Genomic DNA, 21,022 nt, shown 5'->3' with positions numbered 1-21,022 from the left:
GACTTGGTCCTAGAGGGAGAGGGGGTGAGGAGGTTGTTACCTAGACTTGGTCCTAGAGGGAGACGGGGAAGGGAGGTTGTGACCTAGACTTGGTCCTAGAGGGAGACGGGGTGAGGAGGTTGTTACCTAGACTTGATCCTAGAGGGAGAGGGGGAAGGGAGGTTGTTACCTAGACTTGGTCCTAGAGGGAGAGGGGTGAGGTGGTTGTTACCTAGACTTGATCCTAGAGGGGTGGGGAGGGTGTTACCTAGACTTGGTCCTAGAGGGAGAGGGGGTGAGGAGGTTGTTACCTAGACTTGGTCCTAGAGGGAGAGGGGTGAGGAGGTTGTTACCTAGACTTGGTCCTAGAGGGAGAGGGGGTGAGGAGGTTGTTACCTAGACTTGGTCCTAGAGGGAGAGGGGTGAGGAGGTTGTTACCTAGACTTGGTCCTAGAGGGAGAGGGGGTGAGGAGGTTGTTACCTAGACTTGGTCCTAGAGGGAGAGGGGTGAGGTGGTTGTTACCTAGACTTGATCCTAGAGGGGTGGGGAGGGTGTTACCTAGACTTGGTCCGAGAGGGAGAGGGGGTGAGGAGGTTGTTACCTAGACTTGGTCCTAGAGGGAGAGGGGGTGAGGAGGTTGTTACCTAGACTTGGTCCTAGAGGGAGAGGGGTGAGGTGGTTGTTACCTAGACTTGATCCTAGAGGGGTGGGGAGGGTGTTACCTAGACTTGGTCCGAGAGGGAGAGGGGGTGAGGAGGTTGTTACCTAGACTTGGTCCTAGAGGGAGAGGGGGTGAGGAGGTTGTTACCTAGACTTGGTCCTAGAGGGAGAGGGGGTGAGGAGGTTGTTACCTAGACTTGGTCCTAGAGGGAGAGGGGGTGAGGAGGTTGTTACCTAGACTTGGTCCTAGAGGGAGAGGGGGTGAGGAGGTTGTTACCTAGACTTGGTCCTAGAGGGAGAGGGGGTGAGGAGGTTGTTACCTAGACTCGGTCCTAGAGGGAGAGTGGGTGAGGAGGGTGTTACCTAGACTTGGTCCTAGAGGGAGAGGGGATGAGGAGGTTGTTACCGAGACTTGATCCTGGAGGGAGAGGGGGAAGGGAGGTTGTTACCTAGACTTGGTCCTAGAGGGAGAGGGGTGAGGTGGTTGTTACCTAGACTTGATCCTAGAGGGAGAGGGGTGAGGAGGTTGTTACCTAGACTTGGTCCTAGAGAGGTGAGGAGGTTGTTACCTACCCTTGGTCCTAGAGGGAGAGGGGTGAGGAGGTTGTTACCTAGACTTGGTCCTAGAGGGAGAGGGGGTGAGGTGGTTGTTACCTAGACTTGGTCCTAGAGGGAGAGGGGGTGAGGAGGTTGTTACCTAGACTTGGTCCTAGAGGGAGAGGGGTGAGGAGGTTGTTACCTAGACTTGGTCCTAGAGGGAGAGGGGTGAGGAGGTTGTTACCTAGACTTGGTCCTAGAGGGAGAGGGGGTGAGGAGGTTGTTACCTAGACTTGGCCCCAGAGGGAGAGGGGGTGAGGAGGTTGTTACCTAGACTTGGTCCTAGAGGGAGAGGGGGTGAGGAGGTTGTTACCTAGACTTGGTCCTAGAGGGAGAGGGGGTGAGGAGGTTGTTACCTAGACTTGGTCCTAGAGGGAGAGGGGTGAGGAGGTTGTTACCTAGACTTGGTCCTAGAGGGAGAGGGGGTGAGGAGGTTGTTACCTAGACTTGGTCCTAGAGGGAGAGGGGGTGAGGAGGTTGTTACCTAGACTTGGTCCTAGAGGGAGAGGGGGTGAGGAGGTTGTTACCTAGACTTGGTCCTAGAGGGAGAGGGGTGAGGAGGTTGTTAACTAGACTTGGTCCTAGAGGGAGACGGGGAAGGGAGGTTGTTACCTAGACTTGGTCCTAGAGGGGGTGAGGAGGTTGTTACCTAGACTTGATCCTAGAGGGAGAGGGGGTGAGGAGGTTGTTACCTAGACTTGGTCCTAGAGGGAGAGGGGGTGAGGAGGTTGTTACCTATACTTGGTCCTAGAGGGAGAGGGGGTGAGGAGGTTGTTACCTAGACTTGGTCCTAGAGGGAGAGGGGTGAGGAGGTTGTTACCTAGACTTGGTCCTAGAGGTAGAGGGTTGAGGAGGCTGTTACCTAGACTTGGTCCTAGAGGGAGAGGGGGTGAGGAGGTTGTTACCTAGACTTGGTCCTAGAGGGAGAGGGGGTCAGGAGGTTGTTACCTAGATTTATTATTATATTTATGTATTTATTATATTATTTGGTCCTAGAGGGAGAAGGGGTGAGGAGGTTGTTACCTATACTTGGTCCTAGAGGGAGAGGGGGTGAGGAGGTTGTTACCTAGACTTAGTCCTAGAGGTAGAGGGTTGAGGAGGCTGTTACCTAGACTTGGTCCTAGAGGGAGAGGGGTGAGGAGGTTGTTACCTAGACTTGATCCTGGAGGGAGAGGGGGAAGGGAGGTTGTTACCTAGACTTGGTCCTAGAGGGAGAGGGGGTGAGGAGGTTGTTACCTAGACTTGGTCCTAGAGGGAGAGGGGGTGAGGAGGTTGTTACCTAGACTTGGTCCTAGAGGGAGAGGGGTGAGGTGGTTGTTACCTAGACTTGATCCTAGAGGGGTGGGGAGGGTGTTACCTAGACTTGGTCCGAGAGGGAGAGGGGGTGAGGAGGTTGTTACCTAGACTTGGTCCTAGAGGGAGAGGGGGTGAGGAGGTTGTTACCTAGACTTGGTCCTAGAGGTAGAGGGTTGAGGAGGCTGTTACCTAGACTTGGTCCTAGAGGGAGAGGGGGTGAGGAGGTTGTTACCTAGACTTGGTCCTGGAGGGAGAGGGTGAGGAGGTTGTTACCTAGACTTGGTCCTAGAGGGAGAGGGGGTGAGGAGGTTGTTACCTAGACTTGGTCCTAGAGGGAGAGGGGTGAGGTGGTTTTTACCTAGAATTGGTCCTAGAGGGAGAGGGGGTGAGGAGGTTGTTACCTATACTTGGTCCGAGAGGGAGAGGGGGTGAGGAGGTTGTTACCTAGACTTGGTCCTAGAGGGAGAGGGGGTGAGGAGGTTGTTACCTAGACTTGGTCCTAGAGGGAGAGGGGGTGAGGAGGTTGTTACCTAGACTTGGTCCTAGAGGGAGAGGGGTGAGGAGGTTGTTACCTACCCTTGGTCCTAGAGGGAGAGGGGGTGAAGAGGTTGTCACCTAGACTTGGTCCTAGAGGGAGAGGGTTGAGGAGGTTGTTACCTAGACTTGGTCCTTGAGGGGGTGAGGAGGTTGTTACCTACCCTTGGTCCTAGAGGGAGAGGGGGTGAGGAGGTTGTTACCTAGACTTGGTCCTAGAGGGAGAGGGGGTGAGGAGGGTGTTACCTAGACTTGGTCCTAGAGGGAGAGGGGGTGAGGAGGTTGTTACCTAGACTTGGTCCTAGAGGGAGAGGGGAGGAGGTTGTTACCTAGACTTGGTCCTAGAGGGAGAGGGGTGAGGAGGTTGTTACCTACCCTTGGTCCTAGAGGGAGAGGGGTGAAGAGGTTGTCAACTAGACTTGGTCCTAGAGGGAGAGGGTTGAGAAGGTTGTTACCTAGACTTGGTCCTTGAGGGAGAGGGGTGAGGAGGTTGTTACCTACCCTTGGTCCTAGAGGGAGAGGGGGTGAAGAGGTTGTCACCTAGACTTGGTCCTAGAGGGAGAGGGGGTCAGGAGGTTGTTACCTACCCTTGGTCCTAGAGGGAGAGGGGGTGAGGAGGTTGTTACCTAGACTTGGTCCTAGAGGGAGAGGGGTGAGGAGGTTGTTACCTAGACTTGGTCCTAGAGGGGTGAGGAGGTTGTTACCTACCCTTGGTCCTAGAGGGAGAGGGGTGAGGAGGTTGTTACCTAGACTTGGTCCTAGAGGGAGAGGGGGTGAGGTGGTTGTTACCTAGACTTGGTCCTAGAGGGAGAGTGGTGAGGAGGTTGTTACCTAGACTTGGTCCTAGAGGGAGAGGGGGTGAGGAGGTTGTTACCTAGACTTGGTCCTAGAGGGAGACGGGGAAGGGAGGTTGTGACCTAGACTTGGTCCTAGAGGGAGACGGGGTGAGGAGGTTGTTACCTAGACTTGATCCTAGAGGGAGAGGGGGTGAGGGAGAGGGGGTGAGGTGGTTGTTACCTAGACTTGGTCCTAGAGGGAGAGTGGTGAGGAGGTTGTTACCTAGACTTGGTCCTAGAGGGAGAGGGAGTGAGGAGGTTGTTACCTAGACTTGGTCCTAGAGGGAGACGGGGAAGGGAGGTTGTGACCTAGACTTGGTCCTAGAGGGAGACGGGGTGAGGAGGTTGTTACCTAGACTTGATCCTAGAGGGAGAGGGGGAAGGGAGGTTGTTACCTAGACTTGGTCCTAGAGGGAGAGGGGTGAGGTGGTTGTTACCTAGACTTGATCCTAGAGGGGTGGGGAGGGTGTTACCTAGACTTGGTCCGAGAGGGAGAGGGGGTGAGGAGGTTGTTACCTAGACTTGGTCCTAGAGGGAGAGGGGGTGAGGAGGTTGTTACCTAGACTTGGTCCTAGAGGTAGAGGGTTGAGGAGGCTGTTACCTAGACTTGGTCCTAGAGGGAGAGGGGTGAGGAGGTTGTTACCTAGACTTGGTCCTAGAGGGAGAGGGGGTGAGGAGGTTGTTACCTAGACTTGGTCCTAGAGGGAGAGGGGTGAGGTGGTTTTTACCTAGAATTGGTCCTAGAGGGAGAGGGGGTGAGGAGGTTGTTACCTATACTTGGTCGGAGAGGGAGAGGGGGTGAGGAGGTTGTTACCTAGACTTGGTCCTAGAGGGAGAGGGGGTGAGGAGGTTGTTACCTAGACTTGGTCCTAGAGGGAGAGTGGGTGAGGAGGGTGTTACCTAGACTTGGTCCTAGAGGGAGAGGGGATGAGGAGGTTGTTACCTAGACTTGGTCCTGGAGGGAGAGGGGGAAGGGAGGTTGTTACCTAGACTTGGTCCTAGAGGGAGAGGGGTGAGAAGGTTGTTACCTACCCTTGGTCCTAGAGGGAGAGGGGGTGAAGAGGTTGTCACCTAGACTTGGTCCTAGAGGGAGAGGGTTGAGAAGGTTGTTACCTACCCTTTGTCCTAGAGGGAGAGGGGGTGAGGAGGTTGTTACCTAGACTTGGTCCTAGAGGGAGAGGGGGTCAGGAGGTTGTTACCTACCCCTGGTCCTAGAGGGAGAGGGGTGAGGAGGTTGTTACCTAGACATGGTCCTAGAGGGAGAGGGGTGAGGAGGTTGTTACCTAGACTTGGTCCTAGAGGGAGAGTGGTGAGGAGGTTGTTACCTAGACTTGGTCCTAGAGGGAGAGGGGTGAGGAGGTTGTTACCTAGACTTGGTCCTAGAGGGAGACGGGGAAGGGAGGTTGTGACCTAGACTTGGTCCTAGAGGGAGACGGGGTGAGGAGGTTGTTACCTAGACTTGGTCCTAGAGGGAGAGGGGTGAGGTGGTTGTTACCTAGACTTGGTCCTAGAGGTAGAGGGTTGAGGAGGCTGTTACCTAGACTTGGTCCTAGAGTGAGGAGGTTGAGGAGGTTGTTACCTAGACTTGGTCCTAGAGGGGGTGAGGAGGTTGTTACCTACCCTTGGTCCTAGAGGGAGAGGGGTGAGGAGGTTGTTACCTAGACTTGGTCCTAGAGGGAGAGGGGGTGAGGAGGTTGTTACCTAGACTTGGTCCTAGAGGGGTTAGGAGGTTGTTACCTAGCCTTGGTCCTAGAGGGAGAGGGGTGAGGAGGTTGTTACCTAGACTTGGTCCTAGAGGGGTGAGGAGGTTGTTACCTAGACTTGGTCCTAGAGGGAGAGGGGGTGAGGAGGTTGTTACCTAGACTTGGTCCTAGAGGGGGTGAGGATGTTGTTACCTAGACTTGATCCTAGAGGGAGAGGGGGTGAGGAGGTTGTTACCTATACTTGGTCCTAGAGGGAGAGGGGGTGAGGAGGTTGTTACCTAGACTTGGTCCTAGAGGGAGAGGGGGTGAGGAGGTTGTTACCTAGACTTGGTCCTAGAGGGAGAGGGGTGAGGAGGTTGTTACCTAGACTTGGTCCTAGAGGGAGAGGGTGAAGAGGTTGTTACCTAGACTTGGTCCTAGAGGGAGACGGGGAAGGGAGGTTGTTACCTAGACTTGGTCCTAGAGGGGGTGAGGAGGTTGTTACCTAGACTTGGTCCTAGAGGGAGAGGGGGTGAGGAGGTTGTTACCTATACTTGGTCCTAGAGGGAGAGGGGGTGAGGAGGTTGTTACCTAGACTTGGTCCTAGAGGGAGAGGGGGTGAGGAGGTTGTTACCTAGACTTGGTCCTAGAGGGAGAGGGGGTGAGGAGGTTGTTACCTAGACTTGGTCCTAGAGGGGGTGAGGAGGTTGTTACCTAGACTTGGTCCTAGAGGGAGAGGGGGTGAGGAGGTTGTTACCTAGACTTGGTCCTAGAGGGAGAGGGGTGAGGAGGTTGTTACCTAGACTTGGTCCTAGAGGGAGACGGGGAAGGGAGGTTGTGACCTAGACTTGGTCCTAGAGGGAGACGGGGTGAGGAGGTTGTTACCTAGACTTGGTACTAGAGGGAGAGGGGTGAGGTGGTTGTTACCTAGACTTGATCCTAGAGGGGTGGGGAGGGTGTTACCTAGACTTGGTCCGAGAGGGAGAGGGGGTGAGGAGGTTGTTACCTAGACTTGGTCCTAGAGGGAGAGGGTTGAGGAGGTTGTTACCTAGACTTGGTCCTAGAGGGAGAGGGGGTGAGGAGGTTGTTACCTAGACTTGGTCCTAGAGTGAGGAGGTTGAGGAGGTTGTTACCTAGACTTGGTCCTAGAGGGGTGAGGAGGTTGTTACCTACCCTTGGTCCTAGAGGGAGAGGGGTGAGGAGGTTGTTACCTAGACTTGGTCCTAGAGGGAGAGGGGTGAGGAGGTTGTTACCTAGACTTGGTCCTAGAGGGGTGAGGAGGTTGTTACCTACCCTTGGTCCTAGAGGGAGAGGGGTGAGGAGGTTGTTACCTAGACTTGGTCCTAGAGGGGTGAGGAGGTTGTTACCTAGACTTGGTCCTAGAGGGAGAGGGGGTGAGGAGGTTGTTACCTAGACTTGGTCCTAGAGGGAGAGGGGGTGAGGAGGTTGTTACCTAGACTTGGTCCTAGAGGGGGTGAGGAGGTTGTTACCTAGACTTGGTCCTAGAGGGAGAGGGGGTGAGGAGGTTGTTACCTAGACTTGGTCCTAGAGGGAGAGGGTGAGGTGGTTGTTACCTAGACTTGGTCCTAGAGGGAGAGGGGGTGAGGAGGTTGTTACCTATACTTGGTCCGAGAGGGAGAGGGGGTGAGGAGGTTGTTACCTAGACTTGGTCCTAGAGGGAGAGGGGGTGAGGAGGTTGTTACCTAGACTTGGTCCTAGAGGGAGAGTGGGTGAGGAGGGTGTTACCTAGACTTGGTCCTAGAGGGAGAGGGGATGAGGAGGTTGTTACCTAGACTTGATCCTGGAGGGAGAGGGGGAAGGGAGGTTGTTACCTAGACTTGGTCCTAGAGGGAGAGGGGTGAGGAGGTTGTTACCTACCCTTGGTCCTAGAGGGAGAGGGGGTGAAGAGGTTGTCACCTAGACTTGGTCCTAGAGGGAGAGGGTTGAGGAGGTTGTTACCTAGACTTGGTCCTTGAGGGGGTGAGGAGGTTGTTACCTAGACTTGGTCCTAGAGGGAGAGGGGGTCAGGAGGTTGTTACCTACCCCTGGTCCTAGAGGGAGAGGGGTGAGGAGGTTGTTACCTAGACTTGGTCCTAGAGGGAGAGGGGTGAGGAGGTTGTTACCTAGACTTGGTCCTAGAGGGAGAGGGGGTGAGGTGGTTGTTACCTAGACTTGGTCCTAGAGGGAGAGTGGTGAGGAGGTTGTTACCTAGACTTGGTCCTAGAGGGAGAGGGGTGAGGAGGTTGTTACCTAGACTTGGTCCTAGAGGGAGACGGGGAAGGGAGGTTGTGACCTAGACTTGGTCCTAGAGGGAGACGGGGTGAGGAGGTTGTTACCTAGACTTGGTACTAGAGGGAGAGGGGTGAGGTGGTTGTTACCTAGACTTGATCCTAGAGGGGTGGGGAGGGTGTTACCTAGACTTGGTCCGAGAGGGAGAGGGGGTGAGGAGGTTGTTACCTAGACTTGGTCCTAGAGGGACAGGGTGTGAGAAGGTTGTTACCTAGACTTGGTCCTAGAGGTAGAGGGTTGAGGAGGCTGTTACCTAGACTTGGTCCTAGAGTGAGGAGGTTGAGGAGGTTGTTACCTAGACTTGGTCCTAGAGGGGTGAGGAGGTTGTTACCTACCCTTGGTCCTAGAGGGAGAGGGGTGAGGAGGTTGTTACCTAGACTTGGTCCTAGAGGGAGAGGGGGTGAGGAGGTTGTTACCTAGACTTGGTCCTAGAGGGGTGAGGAGGTTGTTACCTACCCTTGGTCCTAGAGGGAGAGGGGTGAGGAGGTTGTTACCTAGACTTGGTCCTAGAGGGGTGAGGAGGTTGTTACCTAGACTTGGTCCTAGAGGGAGAGGGGTGAGGAGGTTGTTACCTAGACTTGGTCCTAGAGGGAGAGGGGGTGAGGAGGTTGTTACCTAGACTTGGTCCTAGAGGGGTGAGGAGGTTGTTACCTAGACTTGATCCTAGAGGGAGAGGGGGTGAGGAGGTTGTTACCTAGACTTGGTCCTAGAGGGAGAGGGGTGAGGTGGTTTTTACCTAGAATTGGTCCTAGAGGGAGAGGGGTGAGGTGGTTGTTACCTATACTTGGTCCGAGAGGGAGAGGGGGTGAGGAGGTTGTTACCTAGACTTGGTCCTAGAGGGAGAGGGGGTGAGGAGGTTGTTACCTAGACTTGGTCCTAGAGGGAGAGTGGGTGAGGAGGGTGTTACCTAGACTTGGTCCTAGAGGGAGAGGGGATGAGGAGGTTGTTACCTAGACTTGATCCTGGAGGGAGAGGGGGAAGGGAGGTTGTTACCTAGACTTGGTCCTAGAGGGAGAGGGGTGAGGAGGTTGTTACCTACCCTTGGTCCTAGAGGGAGAGGGGGTGAAGAGGTTGTCACCTAGACTTGGTCCTAGAGGGAGAGGGGGTGAGGAGGTTGTTACCTACCCTTGGTCCTAGAGGGAGAGGGGGTGAGGAGGTTGTTACCTAGACTTGGTCCTAGAGGGAGAGGGGGTGAGGAGGTTGTTACCTACCCCTGGTCCTAGAGGGAGAGGGGTGAGGAGGTTGTTACCTAGACATGGTCCTAGAGGGAGAGGGGTGAGGAGGTTGTTACCTAGACTTGGTCCTAGAGGGAGAGGGGGTGAGGTGGTTGTTACCTAGACTTGGTCCTAGAGGGAGAGTGGTGAGGAGGTTGTTACCTAGACTTGGTCCTAGAGGGAGAGGGGTGAGGAGGTTGTTACCTAGACTTGGTCCTAGAGGGAGACGGGGAAGGGAGGTTGTGACCTAGACTTGGTCCTAGAGGGAGACGGGGTGAGGAGGTTGTTACCTAGACTTGGTCCTAGAGGGAGAGGGGTGAGGTGGTTGTTACCTAGACTTGATCCTAGAGGGGTGGGGAGGGTGTTACCTAGACTTGGTCCGAGAGGGAGAGGGGGTGAGGAGGTTGTTACCTAGACTTGGTCCTAGAGGGAGAGGGTGTGAGAAGGTTGTTACCTAGACTTGGTCCTAGAGGTAGAGGGTTGAGGAGGCTGTTACCTAGACTTGGTCCTAGAGTGAGGAGGTTGAGGAGGTTGTTACCTAGACTTGGTCCTAGAGGGGTGAGGAGGTTGTTACCTACCCTTGGTCCTAGAGGGAGAGGGGTGAGGAGGTTGTTACCTAGACTTGGTCCTAGAGGGAGAGGGGGTGAGGTGCTTGTTACCTAGACTTGGTCCTAGAAGGGTTAGGAGGTTGTTACCTACCCTTGGTCCTAGAGGGAGAGGGGTGAGGAGGTTGTTACCTAGACTTGGTCCTAGAGGGGTGAGGAGGTTGTTACCTAGACTTGGTCCTAGAGGGAGAGGGGGTGAGGAGGTTGTTACCTAGAATTGGCCCCAGAGGGAGAGGGGTGAGGAGGTTGTTACCTAGACTTGGTCCTAGAGGGAGAGGGGTGAGGAGGCTGTTACCTAGACTTGGTCCTAGAGGGGGTGAGGATGTTGTTACCTAGACTTGATCCTAGAGGGAGAGGGGGTGAGGAGGTTGTTACCTATAATTGGTCCTAGAGGGAGAGGGGTGATGAGGTTGTTACCTAGACTTGGTCCTAGAGGGAGAGGGGTGAGGAGGTCGTTACCTAGACTTGGTCCTAGAGGGAGAGGGGGTGAGGAGGCTGTTACCTAGACTTGGTCCTAGAGGGAGAGGGGGTGAAGAGGTTGTTACCTAGACTTGGTCCTAGATGGAGACGGGGAAGGGAGGTTGTTACCTAGACTTGGTCCTAGAGGGGGTGAGGATGTTGTTACCTAGACTTGATCCTAGAGGGAGAGGGGGTGAGGAGGTTGTTACCTAGACTTGGTCCTAGAGGGAGAGGGGTGAGGAGGTTGTTACCTAGACTTGGTCCTAGAGGGAGAGGGGGTGAGGAGGTTGTTACCTAGACTTGGTCCTAGAGGGAGAGGGGTGAGGAGGCTGTTACCTAGACTTGGTCCTAGAGGGGTGAGGATGTTGTTACCTAGACTAGATCCTAGAGGGAGAGGGGGTGAGGAGGTTGTTACCTAGACTTGGTCCTAGAGGGAGAGGGGTGAGGTGGTTTTACATAGAATTGGTCCTAGAGGGAGAGGGGGTGAGGAGGTGGTTACCTATACTTGGTCCGAGAGGGAGAGGGGTGAGGAGGTTGTTACCTATACTTGGTCGGAGAGGGAGAGGGGGTGAGGAGGTTGTTACCTAGACTTGGTCCTAGAGGGAGAGTGGGTGAGGAGGGTGTTACCTTGACGTGGTCCTAGAGGGAGAGGGGATGAGGAGGTTGTTACCTAGACTTGGTCCTGGAGGGAGAGGGGGAAGGGAGGTTGTTACCTAGACTTGGTCCTAGAGGGAGAGGGGTGAGGAGGTTGTTACCTACCCTTGGTCCTAGAGGGAGAGGGGGTGAAGAGGTTGTCACCTAGACTTGGTCCTAGAGGGAGAGGGGTGAGGAGGTTGTTACCTACCCTTGGTCCTAGAGGGAGAGGGGGTGAGGAGGTTGTTACCTAGACTTGGTCCTAGAGGGAGAGGGGTGAGGAGGTTGTTACCTAGACTTGGTCCTAGAGGGAGTGGGGGTGAGGAGGTTGTTACCTAGACTTGGTCCTAGAGGGAGAGGGGGTGAGGAGGTTGTTACCTAGACTTGGTCCTAGAGGGAGAGGGGGTGAGGAGGTTGTTACCTAGACTTGGTCCTAGAGGGAGACGGGGAAGGGAGGTTGTTACCTAGACTTGGTCCTAGAGGGAGACGGGGTGAGGAGGTTGTTACCTAGACTTGGTCCTAGAGGGAGAGGGGTTGAGGAGGTTGTTACCTAGACTTGGTCCTAGAGGGAGAGGGGTGAGGTGGTTGTTACCTAGACTTGATCCTAGAGGGGTGGGAGGGTGTTACCTAGACTTGGTCCTAGAGGGAGAGGGGTGAGGAGGTTGTTACCTAGACTTGGTCCTAGAGGGAGAGGGGGTGAGGAGGTTGTTACCTAGACTTGGTCCTAGAGGGAGACGGGGTGAGGAGGTTGTTACCTAGACTTGGTCCTAGAGGGAGAGGGGGTGAGGAGGTTGTTACCTAGACTTGGTCCTAGAGGGAGAGGGGGAAGGGAGGTTGTTACCTAGACTTGGTCCTAGAGGGAGAGGGGGAAGGGAGGTTGTTACCTAGACTTGGTCCTAGAGGGAGAGGGGGAAGGGAGGTTGTTACCTAGACTTGGTCCTAGAGGGAGAGGGGGAAGGGAGGTTGTTACCTAGACTTGGTCCTAGAGGGAGAGGGGGAAGGGAGGTTGTTACCTAGACTTGGTCCTAGAGGGAGAGGGGGTGAGGAGGTTGTTACCTAGACTTGGTCCTAGAGGGAGAGGGGGAGAGGAGGTTGTTACCTAGACTTGGTCCTAGAGGGAGACGGGGAAGGGAGGTTGTTACCTAGACTTGGTCCTAGAGGGAGACGGGGAAGGGAGGTTGTTACCTAGACTTGGTCCTAGAGGGGGTGAGGAGGTTGTTACCTAGACTTGGTCCTAGAGGGAGAGGGGGTGAGGAGGTTGTTACCTAGACTTGGTCCTAGAGGGAGAGGGGTGAGGAGGTTGTTACCTAGACTTGGTCCTAGAGGGGGTGAGGAGGTTGTTACCTAGACTTGGTCCTAGAGGGAGAGGGGGTGAGGAGGTTGTCACCTAGACTTGGTCCTAGAGGGCGAGTGGTGAGGAGGTTGTTACCTAGACTTGATCCTGGAGGGAGAGGGGGAAGGGAGGTTGTTACCTAGACTTGGTCCTAGAGGGAGAGGGGTGAGGAGGTTGTTACCTACCCTTGGTCCTAGAGGGAGAGGGGGTGAAGAGGTTGTCACCTAGACTTGGTCCTAGAGGGAGAGGGGTGAGGAGGTTGTTACCTACCCTTGGTCCTAGAGGGAGAGGGGGTGAGGAGGTTGTTACCTAGACTTGGTCCTAGAGGGAGAGGGGGTGAGGAGGTTGTTACCTAGACTTGGTCCTAGAGGGAGAGGGGTGAGGAGGTTGTTACCTAGACTTGGTCCTAGAGGGAGTGGGGGTGAGGAGGTTGTTACCTAGACTTGGTCCTAGAGGGAGAGGGGGTGAGGAGGTTGTTACCTAGACTTGGTCCTAGAGGGAGAGGGGTGAGGAGGTTGTTACCTAGACTTGGTCCTAGAGGGAGACGGGGAAGGGAGGTTGTTACCTAGACTTGGTCCTAGAGGGAGACGGGGTGAGGAGGTTGTTACCTAGACTTGGTCCTAGAGGGAGAGGGGTTGAGGAGGTTGTTACCTAGACTTTGTCCTAGAGGGAGAGGGGTGAGGTGGTTGTTACCTAGACTTGATCCTAGAGGGATGGGGACGGTGTTACCTAGACTTGGTCCTAGAGGGAGAGGGGTGAGGATGTTGTTACCTAGACTTGGTCCTAGAGGGAGAGGGGGTGAGGAGGTTGTTACCTAGACTTGGTCATAGAGGGAGACGGGTGAGGAGGTTGTTACCTCGACTTGGTCCTAGAGGGAGAGGGGTGAGGAGGTTGTTACCTAGACTTGGTCCTAGAGGGAGAGGGGGAAGGGAGGTTGTTACCTAGACTTGGTCCTAGAGGGAGAGGGGGAAGGGAGGTTGTTACCTAGACTTGGTCCTAGAGGGAGAGGGGGAAGGGAGGTTGTTACCTAGACTTGGTCCTAGAGGGAGAGGGGGAAGGGAGGTTGTTACCTAGACTTGGTCCTAGAGGGAGAGGGGGAAGGGAGGTTGTTACCTAGACTTGGTCCTAGAGGGAGAGGGGGTGAGGAGGTTGTTAGCTAGACTTGGTCCTAGAGGGAGAGGGGGAAGGGAGGTTGTTACCTAGACTTGGTCCTAGAGGGAGACGGGGAAGGGAGGTTGTTACCTAGACTTGGTCCTAGAGGGAGACGGGGAAGGGAGGTTGTTACCTAGACTTGGTCCTAGAGGGGGTGAGGAGGTTGTTACCTAGCCTTGGTCCTAGAGGGAGAGGGGTGAGGAGGTTGTTACCTAGACTTGGTCCTAGAGGGAGAGGGGTGAGGAGGTTGTTACCTAGACTTGGTCCTAGAGGGGGTGAGGAGGTTGTTACCTAGACTTGGTCCTAGAGGGAGAGGGGTGAGGAGGTTGTTACCTAGACTTGGTCCTAGAGGGGGTGAGGAGGTTGTTACCTAGACTTGGTCCTAGAGGGGGTGAGGAGGGTGTTACCAAGACTTGGTCCTAGACTTGTCGCTCCTGAAGCGCTTGCCATGCGGTAGCCTGGATATAAGATACAAGACGTGCTCTAGTAGTTTTTACTGGAGGTGTGACACTGGGCGAAAGTCCAAACTGACGTTGTCTGAAAATGGCACCATATCCTCCATTAAGTGCACTACTTCTGTGGAGTGTACCAGGGGTCAGGGGTTAACTGTGTGGCTGACTGTGGAGTGTACCAGGGGTCAGGGGTTAACTGTGTGGGTGACTGTGGAGTGTACCAGGGGTCAGGGGTTAACTGTGTGGCTGACTGTGGAGTGTACCAGGGGTCAGGGGTTAACTGTGTGGCTGACTGTGGAGTGTACCAGGGGTCAGGGGTTAACTGTGTGGCTGACTGTGGAGTGTACCAGGGGTCAGGGGTTAACTGTATGGGTGACTGTGGAGTGTACCAGGGGTCAGGGGTTAACTGTATGGGTGACTGTGGAGTGTACCGGGGTCAGGGGTTAACTGTGTGGCTGACTGTGGAGTGTACCAGGGGTCAGGGGTTAACTGTGTGGCTAACTGTGGAGTGTACCAGGGGTCAGGGGTTAACTGTATGGGTGACTGTGGAGTGTACCGGGGTCAGGGGTTAACTGTGTGGCTGACTGTGGAGTGTACCAGGGGTCAGGGGTTAACTGTATGGGTGACTGTGGAGTGTACCGGGGTCAGGGGTTAACTGTGTGGCTGACTGTGGAGTGTACCAGGGGTCAGGGGTTAACTGTGTGGCTGACTGTGGAGTGTACCAGGGGTCAGGGGTTAACTGTGTGGCTGACTGTGGAGTGTACCAGGGGTCAGGGGTTAACTGTGTGGCTGACTGTGGAGTGTACCAGGGGTCAGGGGTTAACTGTGTGGGTGACTGTGGAGTGTACCAGGGGTCAGGGGTTAACTGTGTGGCTGACTGTGGAGTGTACCAGGGGTCAGGGGTTAACTGTATGGGTGACTGTGGAGTGTACCAGGGGTCAGGGGTTAACTGTATGGGTGACTGTGGAGTGTACCAGGGGTCAGGGGTTAACTGTATGGGTGACTGTGGAGTGTACCGGGGGTCAGGGGTTAACTGTGTGGCTGACTGTGGAGTGTACCAGGGGTCAGGGGTTAACTGTATGGGTGACTGTGGAGTGTACCGGGGGTCAGGGGTTAACTGTGTGGGTGACTGAGACGTGTTATAATGCATGTCCTTGTCTTGATAGTGTTTGTCTCTGCAGTCTGTCTGTGGTCCAAGTCTTTGTTTGTTTCAAATCTTTTCTGCATCGGATATTTAAGATCTACTGTTCTCCTTCTCTCGTCCCTCTCATCGTGCCTTCTCTCGTCCCTCTCATTGTGCCTTCTCTCGTCCCTCTCATTGTGCCGTCTCTCCTCCCTCTCATCGTGCCCTGTCTCCTCCCTCTCACCGTGCCGTGTCTCCTCCCTCTCATCGTGCCCTGTCTCCTCCCTCTCATCGTGCCCTGTCTCCTCCCTCTCATCGTGCCCTGTCTCCTCCCTCTCATCGTGCCCTCCCTCTCATCGTGCCGTGCCTTCTCCTCCATCTCATCGTGCCCTGTCCCTCTCAACCCTCTCATCGTGCCCTGTCTCCTCCCTCTCCATCGTGCCCTCACTCTCATCGTGCCCTGTCTCCAACCCTCTCGTGTCGTGCCCTGTCTCCTCCCTCTCATCGTGCCCTGTCTCCTCCCTCTCATCGTGCCCTGTCTCCTCCCTCTCATCGTGCCCTGTCTCCTCCCTCTCATCGTGCCCTGTCTCCTCCCTCTCATCGTGCCCTGTCTCCTCCCTCTCATCGTGCCCTGTCTCCTCCCTCTCATCGTGCCCTGTCTCCAACCCTCTCATCGTGCCCTGTCTCCTCCCTCTCATCGTGCCCTGTCTCCTCCCTCTCATCGTGTCTCCTCCCCTGTGTCCAACCCTCTCATCGTGCCCTGTCTCCAACCCTCTCAACGTGCCCTGTGTCCAACCCTCTCATCGTGCCCTGTCTCCTCCCTCTCATCGTGCCCTGTCTCCTCCCTCTCATCGTGCCCTGTCTCCTCCCTCTCATCGTGCCCTGTCTCCTCCCTCTCATCGTGCCCTGTCTCCTCCCTCTCATTGTGCCCTGTCTCCTCCCTCTCATCGTGCCTTCTGTCCTCCCTCTCATCGTGCCCTGTCTCCAACCCTCTCATCGTGCCCTGTCTCCAACCCTCTCATCGTGCTCCCTCTCTCTCCTCCCTCTCTTCTGTCTCCAACTCTCTCAACGTGCCCTGCGCTGTCTCCTCCCTCTCATCGTGCCCTCTCCTCCCTCTCCTCCCTCTCTCATCATGCCTTCTCTCCTTCCTCTCATCATGCCTTGTCTCCAACCCTCTCATCGTGCCCTGTCTCCTTCTCTGCCCTCCCAACCCTCTCATCGTGCCTTGTCTCCCCCCTCTCCTCCCTCTCATCAGCACCTCAAGAATAAATAACAGTTGGCTATTCATAGCCGATCATTCAGAGTTTGAGACAGCAGGTGCAGTAGAGAGCAAGAGAGTTGAAAACAGCAGGTCTGGGACAGGTAGCACATCCGGTGAACAGATCAGGATTCCATAGCAGCAGGCAGAACAGTTGAAACTGGAGCAGCAGCACGACCACGTGGACTGGGGACAGCAAGGAGTCATCAGGCTAGGTAGTCCTGAGGCATGGTCCTCGGGCTCAGGTTCCTCCGGGAGGGGAGAGAGAGAATTAGAGGGAGCTTAAATTCACACCGGACACCGGATAAGACAGGAGAAGTACTCCAGATATAACAAACTGACCCTTGCCCCCCGAAACATAAACTACTGCAGCATAAATACTGGAGGCTGAGACAGGAGGGGTCAGGAGACACTGTGGCCCCATCCGAGGACACCCCCGGACAGGGCCAAAAAGGAAGGATATAACCCCACCCACTTTGCCAAAGCACAGCCCCCACACCACTAGAGGGATATCAACAGACCACCAACTTACTACCTTGAGACAAGGCTGAGTATAGCCCATGAAGATCTCCACCACAGCACGAACCTGAGGAAGTGCCAACCCAGACAGGAAGATCACGCCAGTGACTCAACCCACTCAAGTGACGCACCCCTCCTAGGGACGGCATGAGAGAGCCCCAGTAGTAAGCCAGTGACTCAGCCCCTGTAATAGGGTTAGAGGCAGAGAATCCCAGTGGAAAGGAGGGGAACCGGCCAGGCAGAGACAGCAAGGGCAGTTCGTTGCTCCAGAGCCTTTCGGTTCACCTTCACACTCCTGGGCCAGACTACACTCAATCATATGACCCACTGAAGAGATGAGTCTTCAGTAAAGACTTAAAGGTTGAGACCGAGTTTGCGTCTCTCACATGGGTAGGCAAACCATTCCATAAAAATGGAGCTCTATAGGAGAAAGCCCTGCCTCCAGCTGTTTGCTTAGACATTCTAGGGACAATTAGGAGGCCAGCGTCTTGTGACCGTAGCGTACGTGTAGGTATGTACGGCAGGACCAAATCAGAGAGATAGGTAGGAGCAAGCCCATGTAATGCTTTGTAGGTTAGCAGTAAAACCTTGAAATCAGCCCTTGCATTAACAGGAAGCCAGTGTAGAGAGGCAAACACTGGAGTAATATGATAAAACATTTTGGGTTCTAGTCAGGATTCTATCAGCCGTATTTAGCTCTAACTGAAGTTTATTTAGTGGCTTTAGCCGGAAAGTAGAGCATTGCCGTAGTTTTATCTAGAAGTGACAAAAGCATGGATTCACTTTTCACTTTTGGACAGAAAGCTTCTCTCATCATCATCGCCTCCTCCCTCTCTCCTCTCCTTTCTCTCTTCTCTTCTCTCCTCTCCTCTTCTTTCTCCCCCTCTCCCCTCCTCTCCTCTCCTCATCTCCTCTCCTCTCCTCATCTCCCCTCCTCTCCTCTCCTCTCCTCTCCTCATCTCCCCTCTCCTCATCTCCCTCCCTTCCCCTCATCTCCCCTCCATCTCCTCCCTCTCTCATTTCCTCTCTTCTCTGACAACACAAACACATCCTCAATGAATGCTTCCTCGGCGTTTGGTGTTACCTTGTTGCTCCCATCTCCCTGAGCCAAAACGATCACAGATTAATTCTAAATCCTCTCTCTCTCCTCTCTCTCTCCTCTCTCTCCCTCTGCTCGCTCTTTCTCTCTCTCTCTCTCTGCTCGCTCTTTCTCTCTCTCTCTCTCTCCTCTCTCCCTCTGCTCGCTCTCTTTTTCATCTCTCCCTCAGTCACTCTCTCTACTCTCTCTCCCTCTGCTCCTCTTTCTCTCCCTCTCTCTCTGCTCGCTCTTTCTCTCTCTCTCTCTCCTCTCTCTCCCTCTGCTCGCTCTCTCTCCTCTCTCTCTCTACTCTCTCTCCCTCTGCTCGCTCTCTTTTTCATCTCTCCCTCAGTCACTCTCTCTCTCTATCAGTAGTCACAGACAGAAAAATAGATAGAACCCTAAGAGTACCTGGGGACCCTCCCAAATTGCACCCTATTCCCTATACTTTACCCTTGGAGTCTATGGATTCTTCAATTACATTGAGCTGATTTCTGACATGCTGTTCCTTCTTTTTCCGTAGTGTATTTCTGTATTGTTTTAGTGATTCACCATAGTGAAGCCGTGTGCTCAGGTTTTCTGGGTCTTTATGTCTTTGTTTAGTGATTCACCATAGTTTCTTTCTCAGGTTTTCATTCTTTCAAATGTCTTTGTTGTAGGTCTTCTGTCTGTCTGTCTGTCTGTCTGTCTGTCTGTCTGTCTGTCTCTGTCTCTGTCTCTGTCTCTGTCTGTCTCTGTCTGTCTGTCTTCAATCAGCTTTTTGGCATGGGAACCATGTGTTAACAAAGCAAGTTATTATATATTATATATTATATAAGTTATCTTATCAGTTGATGTTTTAACCATCTCTCCCCCTCCGTCTCTCTCTCCCCCCTCTCCATCTCTCCCCCTCCATCTCTCTCTCCCCCCTCCATCTCTCCCCCTCCATCTCTCTCTCCCCCCTTCCTCTCTCCCCCCTCCATCTCTCTCCCCCTCCATCTCTCTCTCCCCTCCATCTCTCTCCCCCTCCATCTCTCTCTCCCCCTCCATCTCTCTCCCCCTCCATCTCTCTCTCCCCCTCCATCTCTCTCTCCCCCCCTCCATCTCTCTCTCCCCCCCTCTCCTCTCTCCCCCTCCATCTCTCTCTCCCCCTCCATCTCTCTCTCCCCCTTCCTCTCTCCCCCTCCATCTCTCTCCCCCATCTCCATCTCTCTCCCCCTCCATCTCTCTCTCCCCTCCATCTCTCTCTCCCCCTCCATCTCTCTCTCCCCCTCTCCATCTCTCCCCCTCCATCTCTCTCCCCCCATCCTCTCTCCCCCTCCATCTCTCTCTCCCTCCATCTCTCTCTCCCCCTCCATCTCTCTCCCCCTCCATCTCTCTCCCCCTCCATCTCTCTCTCCCCCTCCATCTCTCCCCCCTCCATCTCTCTCTCCCCCTCTCCATCTCTCTCTCTCCATCTCTCTCTCCCCCTCCATCTCTCTCTCCCCCTCCATCTCTCTCTCCCCCCTCCATCTCTCTCCCCCTCCATCTCTCTCTCCCCCCCTCCATCTCTCCCCCTCCTCTCTCTCTCCCCTCCATCTCTCTCTCCCCCTCCATCTCTCTCCCCCTCCATCTCTCTCCCCCTCCATCTCTCTCCCTCCATCCTCTCTCCCCCCTCCATCTCTCTCCCCCCTCCATCTCTCCTCCCCCTCTCTCTCTCCCCCTCCATCTCTCTCTCCCCCTCCATCTCTCTCTCCCCCCCTCCATCTCTCTCTCCCCTCCATCTCTCTCTCCCCCTCCTCTCTCTCTCTCCCCTCCATCTCTCTCTCCCCCTCTCCATCTCTCCCCCTCCATCTCTCTCCCCCTCTCCTCTCTCCCCTCCATCTCTCTCTCCCCTCCATCCTCTCTCCCCCTCCATCCCTCTCTCCCCTCCATCTCTCTCTCCCCCTCCATCTCTCTCCCCCTCCATCTCTCTCCCCCTCCATCTCTCTCTCCCCCTCCATCTCTCTCCCCTCCATCTCTCTCTCCCCCTCCTCCATCCCTCTCCCCTCCATCTCTCTCCCCCTCATCTCCTCTCTCCCCCTCCATCTCTCTCCCCCTCCATCTCTCTCCCCTCCATCTCTCTCTCCCTCCCCTCTCTCTCTCCCCTCCATCTCTCTCTCCCCCTCCATCTCTCTCCCCTCATCTCTCTCTCCCCCTCCATCTCTCTCCCCTCCCATCTCTCTCTCCCCCTCCATCTCTCTCCCCTCCATCTCTCTCTCCCCCTCCGTCTCTCTCTCCCCCCATCTCTCTCTCTCTCCCCCTCCATCTCTCTCTCTCCCCCTTCCTCTCTCCCCCTCCATCTCTCTCCCCTCCATCTCTCTCTCCCCCTCCATCTCTCTCTCCCCCTCCATCTCTCCCCCTCCATCTCTCTCTCCCCCTCCATCCCTCTCTCCCCCTCCATCTCTCTCTCTCCCCTCCATCTCTCTCTCCCCCTCCATCTCTCTCCTACTAATCTCTCTCTCCCCTTCCATCTCTCTCTCTCCCTCCATCTCTCTCCCTCCTCCATCTCTCTCCCCCCTCCATCCTCTCTCCCCCTCATCTCTCTCTCCCCCTCCATCTCTCTCTCTCCCCCTCCATCTCTCTCTCTCCCCCTCCATCTCTCTCTCCCCCTCCATTTCTCTCTCCCCCTCCATCTCTCTCTCCCCTCCATCTCTCTCTCCCCCTCCATCTCTCTCCCCCCTCCGTCTCTCTCTAGGTGACTCCCAGCTCTAAGATTGTAGGAGACCTGGCTCAGTTCATGGTCCAGAACAACCTGACGAGAGAGGAAGTATGTACATTTATCTGTCTTTATATTCACTATTATATTTCTGTCTATTTATTGTTGCCGGGAACCATTCTACCAGGTCAACCACAATGTTGTTGTTGTGGTTGTTATTGTGGTTGCTATTGTGATTGTGGTTGTTATTGTGGTTGTTGTTGTGGTGACTCCCAGTTGTTAAGATTGTAGGTTGTTACCTGTGCTCAGTTATTGTGGTCCAGAACAACCTGTGGTTGTTATTGTGGTTGAGGAAGTATGTACATTTATCTGTCTTTATATTCACTATTATATTTCTGTCTATTTATTGTTGTTATTGTGGAACCATTGTGGTCAACCACAATGTTGTTGTTGTGGTTGTTATTGTGGTTGTGGTTGTTATTGTGGTTGTGATTGTGGTTGTTATTGTGGTTGTGATTGTGGTTGTTATTGTGGTTGTTATTGTGGTTGTGATTGTGGTTGTGGTTGTTATTGTGGTTGTTATTGTGGTTGTTATTGTGGTTGTTATTGTGGTTGTGGTTGTTATTGTGGTTGTGGTTGTGGTTGTTATTGTGGTTGTGGTTGTGG

General features: G+C 54.5%; 1 protein-coding gene across 1 annotated transcript in view; it reads left to right on the top strand.

The window, feature by feature from the left end:
- Nucleotides 1-21,022, top strand: part of LOC118379634 (pyruvate carboxylase, mitochondrial-like) — a 596,907-nt gene that overhangs the window by 517,821 nt on the left and 58,064 nt on the right. Inside the window, exon 24 of the mRNA XM_052497803.1 lies at nt 20,396-20,467. Coding sequence (XP_052353763.1) covers nt 20,396-20,467 — 72 coding nt within the window. The remainder of the gene's footprint in view (nt 1-20,395; nt 20,468-21,022) is intronic.

This window comes from Oncorhynchus keta, chromosome 35, assembly GCF_023373465.1.
Source record: "Oncorhynchus keta strain PuntledgeMale-10-30-2019 chromosome 35, Oket_V2, whole genome shotgun sequence".
Classification (NCBI taxonomy): Eukaryota; Metazoa; Chordata; class Actinopteri; order Salmoniformes; family Salmonidae; genus Oncorhynchus; species Oncorhynchus keta.
The sequence above is the reverse complement of the archived record's forward strand: the minus strand, read 5'-3'. Positions and strand labels throughout refer to the sequence as shown.